The sequence below is a fragment of the Apis dorsata genome, unplaced genomic scaffold, assembly GCF_000469605.1.
Source record: "Apis dorsata unplaced genomic scaffold, Apis dorsata 1.3 scaffold_1125, whole genome shotgun sequence".
NCBI lineage: Eukaryota > Metazoa > Arthropoda > Insecta > Hymenoptera > Apidae > Apis > Apis dorsata.
The window spans coordinates 22,743-31,957 of record NW_006264223.1 but is presented as its reverse complement, the minus strand read 5'-3'; the positions used below and the strand labels follow the sequence as shown (position 1 = coordinate 31,957).

Below are 9,215 nucleotides of genomic sequence, written 5' to 3'. Positions count from 1 at the left end.
TAATTAATAAAATTAAAAATAAAATCATTATAATAATAAATGAAAATTGTAATATTCTCTCATTTAAATTATTGTATATTTTCAAGATTTTAAACATTTTTTATATTTAAATAATTCACTAAAAATATTTAATTGATATTCATCCAATTTCAATTCTTATTATTTTTTCAGAAATATATACATATATATAATACATTATGTATATATATATATATAAAACATATATATACATATATAATATGAATGTGTATATAAATCAATATATTCTATTTGATTAATTTGATATAAAATTATATAAAAAGAATGAAAAATTTTTGAAAATCTATTTCTACACTATCAAAAAAAGATAAATATCGAAATATTTTTTACAAATTCAAACAAACTATGAATCAATAAGACAAATCAGAAGTAAAAGAATAATGTAAAACAAAGTTATAAATCAGATTGTGAAAGATATAAGAAATAAAATCTAGTATGTAATATTATTTCTGAATTGCTTATTTTAATGAATATAATAATTCATCAATTTTTCTCAGTTTAAGGTAATTTATTTTTCATTATAAAAGAAAAAACATAATATTTTATCTATTATTAGAAGTAATAGAATATTAAAAATCATTAAAATTAATAAAAATAAATTTTTTTTCAAATTTAGTTCGAAAAATATAGATATATTAATTTATTATAAAAAAATTGTAATTTAATTAATTTCTCAATGATATTTTGTTAAATCATATTAATTTTTAAGATTAATTTTTACTATTGAAAATTAGAAATAAAAATTAATTATTAAAAAAATTTAATTAACATAAATTAATCTATTAATTATTATATATTATTGTAAAGTTAAAAAAAAAATTTTTTTTTTATATGTATAATTTAATTATATATATTACATTTAATTACATATTACATAATAAATTTTGCAATAAATATAATAATTATAATAATTATAATTAATGTGAAAAATATTTTAGATGTTAAAAACATATATGATATCTTTGGAAAATATATAAATATATATAAATATATGTATATATTGTAATTTTAAATAATTATAACATGTATTTAAATCTGAATCTTAATGATATATAGAACAATGACGAAATTTATTTTTTTTTAATTATATTTTTAATTATTTTTAATTGTTTTTTAATTATATTTTTATTTATATTTTTAAATAAATTATGCAAAAAAGGATCATATATAATAAGAAAGAAATTGCTTATTTAAAACTATATAAAATTAAATACAATTATAAAATCTTAATTTTTATTATTTTAAAATTAATAAACATAATTTAATTGATTTTAATAAAATCTAATAATTTATAATCATTTTTCGCTTTAATTTATTTAAAAAAATAAATCACAAGAAAAGAATCTTCCTCTTTGTAATTTTTCTCAATTGGTTATTCTTTGATAATTATAATTTTCGATATAATAATAATTTATGATAAAAAAATGTGTGATATTTAACACAAAATAATAATACTTTTATATATTTAATTATTTTTATTTATACAAGATTAATATATAATGCAATATATAATATATAATAAAATAAAGAATTATAAAGAAAAATATTATACATACAAGATATATATGTAAGTCCAATATAAAGTATTTCATACTAAAATTATTATTTTATGTAATAATAATTTATGTAATAAATTTTGTTTATAGGAAGAAATATATATAATTATAAAAATTTTAATTAATGTAATAAAATTTACATTATGGAGGAAAATTATAAGAAAAAGCAGGAAGTAAATTTAAAGATAAATTAAAAATAGATTAAGTTTTATAAAAATTTTAATCATTTCTTCTTGATATAATTTTAAAATCATGATTGTAACATAATCCTTATTATTGAATTTACACTTTTAATGTTAACATTTTCAGTATATTTATTAGAAAAAATAGTCATAATTTTTGAATTTTACTATTTTGTACATAATTATATATAATTTAAATATCGTATCAATAATCTGAAAATTAAAATTTTTATTTATAATTTTTTGAATTATTTATATTATATTTCAAATTATTTGTATGCTCAATTAAAATATAATGTTATAAATTTTAAGATTTGAACACTATTGTGAGATGAATAGATATGCGTGCAGGAATTCGTACAACGCAATAAAATATTTATTAAAATTTTTCTAGTTTTGTATAGATGCTTTCATTATATTTTATTGTATTCTATTATAATTATATATCTTTTATATATTTCTATATTTTATAATATAATATTAAATTATAATATAATATTAAATTAATTATTTTATCATATATATATATATATATATATATATATGTATATATATATTCTATATTGTTGTTACATTATGGGACACATAATATAATATGTATTATATATATACATATGTATACATAGAATCTGAACGTAAACTAATACTATATATTAGTTAGTATATATATTATATACTATAACATATTATGTATATTTGAAATTATTTTTATATTTATTATATTTGAATACAGTTTAATTCTAAAATTTATTACTTCTTGATATTTTTACTAGAGTTTATTTAAGTATTCAATTTTATTTAATGATATTTTTGATATTGATTTGATTTTGATGATCTTAATGTTATATCAAACTATTATTTATTTTTTAATACATTAAAAAACTTATATATAACTTACTATTTTACATACGTAAGAAGTCAATTACATACATCCTTCGTTCATTACCATTGATAGAGACTAATGTCAATATTATTTCACACAATCGGTCTATAAATGGTGAAATATGAATATTTATCGGAGTATTTTCTGCACGAGGTCTTACATCTAAAACATTATTCAGAAAAGATAATAAAAAAAATAAAAGTATTATTAACATTAATCAATTTTAAATATATATATATGAAAACATATATATGAAAATTATGTATTCATAATTGAATATATTATATTGAAATATTGGATATTTAAAATACGATAAATAATATATTTTCTATAAATATATTAGAAAAATATACTAACCATTTATAATAAATGTCTTAGGATATTTAAGAATATGTGATGTGTCGGATATTGTTACGTTATATGTTACTTTTTTATCAAATATATGGTTAAATTCCATAGCAGCAGAATCTGTACTGTCTCCCATTAACCAACGAATTAAACGTAATCCAATATGCGTGTCTTTATTTTTATTATACATATAGTGATTAAAAAATAAATTAATATTTATGTAATAAAAGTAGCATATTTATTTATTTATTTATTGATTTTATGTCTATTACTATATACTATATATTAGTAACTATATAATACTATGTATATTTATTTGTATTTTTTTTATAGAAGTATAAATTATTTTGAAAGTTTAGAAAAAAATAAAAATTAAAAATTAAAATAAAAATCTATCAATTATAATCAATAAAAGTTATAACATAATTAAAAGTTTCAAAGATATTTTTTTCAATGTTAGAAAATTAATAACTATAAATAATTTGCAATTTGTCTTATTTTAATAATATACATATTATCTATATATCGTTACAAGTTGACATAATGTCTAAGTATTTTTAAGTTAAATTGTTTTGTATAGATAATATGTATTATATAATTACCTAAATATCGAGTCCAAAACAATCTTTCTTTTGGATTGAGAGTTTTTTGAAACATGTGAGCAACGCAACTCCAAAGTTGCTTATTTCTAGATGGTATTGGTACAATCAAATTTAATGGACACATTTCGTTATAATTCTGTTCTGTACAAATGCATTTTTCAATTTGTTCATCCCACTTGATAATGATATTATCGGTTAAAGATGATTGCCAATGCGAATTTATCTGCATTATGAATCAAAGAGATATTTTACATAATTTTAACTATTAATATTTGAATATAAATTCCTAAATTTGAAATGCAAATTTTCTATTGCGAAATATCCATCTTTTTATTAAGAAATATTTAGCTACATCATAAAAATATATGAACATAAAATATAATCATATTTAATTATAGTGACAAAAATTATTTTACCACTATATTTTTTTGTAGATTTAATTTTGAGATTATGTTTAATACATAACATTTTTTAACATGACAAAAACATAATTAAAATTATTCACATATACCGATAAATCTATAGTTTTATATATAAATATATAAAAATAGTCCAATGACATACCTGAATGATAAAGTCACCTATTTTTGATTGAAAAATGATCCAAAAGCTTCGATGACAGGGCGAAAGACATGCTACTGTAACTGACAAAAAAGCTTTTTTCATATTTTCCTTGACAACAATTGAATTTTGATTTATAAATAATCTTCGAGGTATTTTCCTCAAACATAACTCCGTCCATCGTGTTTGTTTCAAGATATCTACAAAATATAAATAATCGTATTGTATTGTATTGTATAATAAATAAATATAAATTATATAATATACAAATTTCTTTAATTTCCGATATTATTTTTGCATTTTAAAGAAATATTATTTATATTCCAGCTTAAATGAAAAAACATAAAATAACTAAAGAAAAGATGCTTGAAATTTTATATATAAATTTATATAAATAAATTTATAAAAAATTTAATATATATATTTTTATGAAATCAATAAACTTTATTTGTTCTATATAAACCATATATTATGAAATGAACATTATTAAATTAATGAAAACTAAATATTAATCCATAAAAATAACAATTTTTTATAAACAATTTAAGCAATCTTATTATATTGGGATAAAATATCTATATAAAAACTTAATCCATTCATCTTATTGCGATATCATTTCAATTCGAATTGAACTTTTTTTTTTTAAAAATAAAAATAGAAAGAAAAATTGGTAAATATTTTTTATTCTTTGCAATTTATATAAATATTTTTAAAAAAAGTGCAAGTCTTTATGTTGCAAACGTTTCTTGCAAATAAGGGCAAATCCAATCAATCTTAAAATTCATTTTTATCATCATAATCATAATTATCCATATTTGTAATTTATAATATCCACTACAAGATTTTAGTTACGATGATACAATATTTTGATATTTATTTATAAATATAATAATATAATAATAATATAATAATAATAATATAATATATAATAAATAAATATATATCTTTAAATAAATTGTAAATTAAAAAAAAAAACATATATTATTAAAATATTACTTACTCGGTTTGGTTGGTCGTTCTTCCGATGCCCAAATTTCGTATTCTATTGAATTTTCATACGGTACATTAATAGTTAAAATTCTGTCAACTGCTTGATACAGCTTGCTATATATTGTATATTCATTTGCAATTCCTAAACAGTCGACTTGACCTTCCAAAATAAATGTTTGATTCCGACCAAAATGAGGACCGATTGTCGATCCACACAACAAAAGATAAGCTATTAAAAATAAATAATTTATTATATATTATATATTTATTATAATTTATTTTAATATATTATTATTTATTTTTTATTATATTATAATTTATTATATATTATTGTAATGTTCATATTTTTGAACATTAAAAAATCTTTTTTATATTTATTATGTACATTTGTTATGTAATTACAAAATATTTGTATTTCTGATTAGATTGAAAAATAAATAAAGAAAAATAAATAAAATAATTAACGAGAATATCTTTGAAAAGTTGATGTTAAATTGATTGAAATAAATATTGTACATCGAAAATTATTATGCAAAAATATTAGTTAGATTTTATTTTTCAAATTATAAATAATTACTTATCAGCAATATTTTTGAAATTTCAATCAGTACTATATAAATATCAAATAAATACCAAATACACTAAGATATTTTGTTTCTTGTTAAAATGATGTAGGTGTAACAAAAAAATTACCTTTAGTTTTTTTAATTTTTCTAGCATAAAATTGTATTTTTATTATTGTGCTTGCATGACTGGTCAAATGAATAACCGATTGTGGTAATACTGTCGTAAAAAATCCATGTTTGTTTCCAAAAAATTGTATTAAGAAACCAACATTATTGGCGGTTGGATTTGTAAAATTTATTTGTCTCGTTACAGTTTCAGACAAAGGACAACTGAATTTAATCTATGAATATAATTAAATTGTAGTTTTTTTTTAAATATTTCATCTATTTATATGTTGTTTAAAATTTTTTTTCTTTATATATATATATATATATACATTAGAACAATAATGAAATATTTTCTATTATTTTTTAATATAATTATAACTAATAAAATATTATTATAATTCTTATCTTATCTTAGCAACATTATTTGATGCAAATGAAATTTATTTACCGTAGCTTTTGGAATATATGTTGGCAATATATTATATAAATATACAACCAGCATCAACATTTTAACACAATTTGGATATATAATGTCCAATGGTGAAATTATAAAACCAAGTCGTATTTTTCTCCATGCATTTACCACGCATGTAGCATTATGTAATACCTAAAAAGAATAATATTGATAATAATATTAATATATAATAAGATAATATACTTGAAAAATAATAAATTGTACATATTAATAAAATGTATAATACAACAATCTTAAAACTTAATATACAAATTCGTGTGATTAATATATATAATAATATATATAACTTTAATATATAAGTTCAATTTTCATTTAAATATTATCATTAATTTATTTATATAACTAAAATGAAAATAAGCCATATATAAATAAGACAATTAAATGTTGTATGCACATATAATACCTCTTCATAATTTCGTGGCTGGATATAGATATTATTTAAACTTTCTTCAATAAGAAAAGGACAATAAGCAGCTGTTACGGTAATTAATACCAAAGAATCCGACAAATCTTTATCAAAATTTTTAATGTTACGTGCTTCTGCTATATCTTTACTTTCATAAGGATTTAACACTATGCGAAAATCAGTCATCCATTCTTGTTTACGTCCTTCCTCATAATGGTAAGACAACCATCCCAATAAAAATCGTTCTTCGACAGAATAATAATTAATATCGGATGATTTATCGGTGATCTTTGAATGAATATTATCAATAATTATATTTTCAGATTCTTTATGGAAACTAAAAAATGAATATTTTAAGAATATTTGGAGAAAAATTATATAATTTTTTTTAATATGCATATTTTTTTTTATCGCTATCTTTTTTTAATTTTGTTTTTTTCTTTGTCTAATAATACAAATTAATTAAAATTTATTTAAATAAAGAAACATTTTTGTTTTCTTTTGTTCTATATAATGTATTTGATAATTGTATTACACATAATATAATTTATTACAATTTTTATTACAATTATTATAAAATTTTCAAAATTTTGATTTCATCATTTTTTATTTTACATTTTAAAATAAATAAAATTAATAAGAATTATTTTCTTACAAAGCATTATATACTTGTATTAGAAACATTAGAAAATTCTTCTTTTTCATCATTTTTTTTATCAAAAATCAGATCATTTTTTTTAATAAAATTTCGATGAAGAATATATTTTACATGTAATAGATAGTATAATAAATAAATATAAATAGTGTTGATTACTTAATATTATTTATAAAAAATAGAAATTTATACGAACTTTGGAAAAGACAATGGTCCAGATTGTTGAGATTCTCGTATAGATCGCCTAGATGATAATGAAGGAATAAATGAAGGAGAATCCATTTTACTTTTATTTTCAAATTCACTTTTTAATACGAAACACTTATACATTTGCAATATTATATCTAACCAACATTGTTTACTTCGACATTCGAATTTTTTTTGTGATAAAATTTCTCGTAATGATTCTATACTCGATGATTTTCGAGTATAAGCCTAAAAAATATAAGCAAAATTTTAATAATATTATTATTATAGATTTTTTTGATTTTTATTCAGAAAGATGTAATTTTGATAATTGTCATACATTACAATTATTTATAATATTAACAATTGTATATTAAGTATACGTATGTATATATATAAAATTATAAATTATATACTTACTTTAGAACGTGTATTTTCCATCAGAATAACATAATCATCATAATTTAGTAAAAATTGTGGTAAAACGTGGCACAAATAAGCTCCATATTTTGTTAAAAAAGTAAGAATAGTATCATAAAAATTAAATATATAATTTGCTCTTTCAATGTCATTTTTTTCTGGCGGTTCTTTGCTATTATAATGAAAATATAAATACAGTTACTAAGTATTATTTTTTTAAAAATATACATTTATATTAAATAATAAATAGTAACATTAGATATAGTATTTAGATATAAATAAATTTGAATTCTTTAATTCTTTAATCATTCTTTTTAATAAAATTTCAACGAAGAATAAATTTTATTAATTTTAATGTATTTAATGTAAAAATTAAAAAGTACAAGATATAAAATATAAGATACATATATTTTGAGAAACAAATATGAGAAACCGAAAGAATATAAAGAATTGTAGCGAAAAAAAAAATGTTTTTTCTAAATATTCCATTTTGAATAATCTTTTCTTATATTTAAATTAGTAAAAATTGTATCATTATATTATATTATTAGTTTTATAACACTCACAATTTTCCTATATAATCATAAATTACTGGTCCTAGCAATGATTCAAGGACACCTACTAAACCCAATTCTGGACCTTTTCGAATTGTAGTTCTAAATTGTCCTGGTTTCTTTGAATAAAATTTTGATAATATCATTGGAATGTTTAAAATATCAAAATAAAAATTAAATTTAAAGGGTCCATTGTACAACCATTCTTCTGCAGCTTGTAATGTTTGGATCATATAAATTTCATATTCGCTATAATTGAAATAATATCATAAGATTATTAATTAATATTATATATTATTTTTTTAAGTATAATACAAATAATATATTGCGTATAAATAAAAAAAAATATAATAATTAAATAATAAGCAAAAAAAACTCACTCATTTTTATTATCAAAAGGAAAAAATGGATATTGCATTGATTCTTGAACTATTTCTTTAGTTGTGATATCTGTAACGAAATTTGGAATTTTTGTTTCAGAAAAAGGTTTTTCCGATATGAATTTTTTTGTTTCTTCTTCGATACTGTGATTATTTTTTTCATATGAAATATCCGACTCGTATATAGCTAATTTATATTTATTTTCTATTAATTTTTCAAGCGAAACTCGATTTTTTCGACTAAAATAAGTTAAAATACCTATTTTTATTTCTGATTTTTTCTGAAATAAAATACAAATGTTAG

General features: G+C 17.8%; 1 protein-coding gene across 1 annotated transcript in view; it reads right to left on the bottom strand.

Annotated features, from left to right (window-relative positions):
* Positions 1 to 1,822: 1,822 nt before the first annotated feature.
* LOC102674507 (cilia- and flagella-associated protein 47-like) overlaps positions 1,823 to 9,215 on the bottom strand; it is a 16,297-nt gene continuing 8,904 nt past the window's right edge. Inside the window, exons 16-28 of the mRNA XM_006624797.2 lie at positions 8,912 to 9,192; positions 8,544 to 8,780; positions 7,978 to 8,149; positions 7,568 to 7,806; positions 6,714 to 7,053; positions 6,284 to 6,442; positions 5,855 to 6,068; positions 5,172 to 5,390; positions 4,175 to 4,371; positions 3,611 to 3,833; positions 3,018 to 3,179; positions 2,676 to 2,822; positions 1,823 to 1,990 (exon numbers count right to left, since the gene is read on the bottom strand). Coding sequence (XP_006624860.2) covers positions 2,680 to 2,822; positions 3,018 to 3,179; positions 3,611 to 3,833; positions 4,175 to 4,371; positions 5,172 to 5,390; positions 5,855 to 6,068; positions 6,284 to 6,442; positions 6,714 to 7,053; positions 7,568 to 7,806; positions 7,978 to 8,149; positions 8,544 to 8,780; positions 8,912 to 9,192 — 2,586 coding nt within the window. The 3' untranslated portion in view covers positions 1,823 to 1,990; positions 2,676 to 2,679. The remainder of the gene's footprint in view (positions 1,991 to 2,675; positions 2,823 to 3,017; positions 3,180 to 3,610; positions 3,834 to 4,174; positions 4,372 to 5,171; positions 5,391 to 5,854; positions 6,069 to 6,283; positions 6,443 to 6,713; positions 7,054 to 7,567; positions 7,807 to 7,977; positions 8,150 to 8,543; positions 8,781 to 8,911; positions 9,193 to 9,215) is intronic.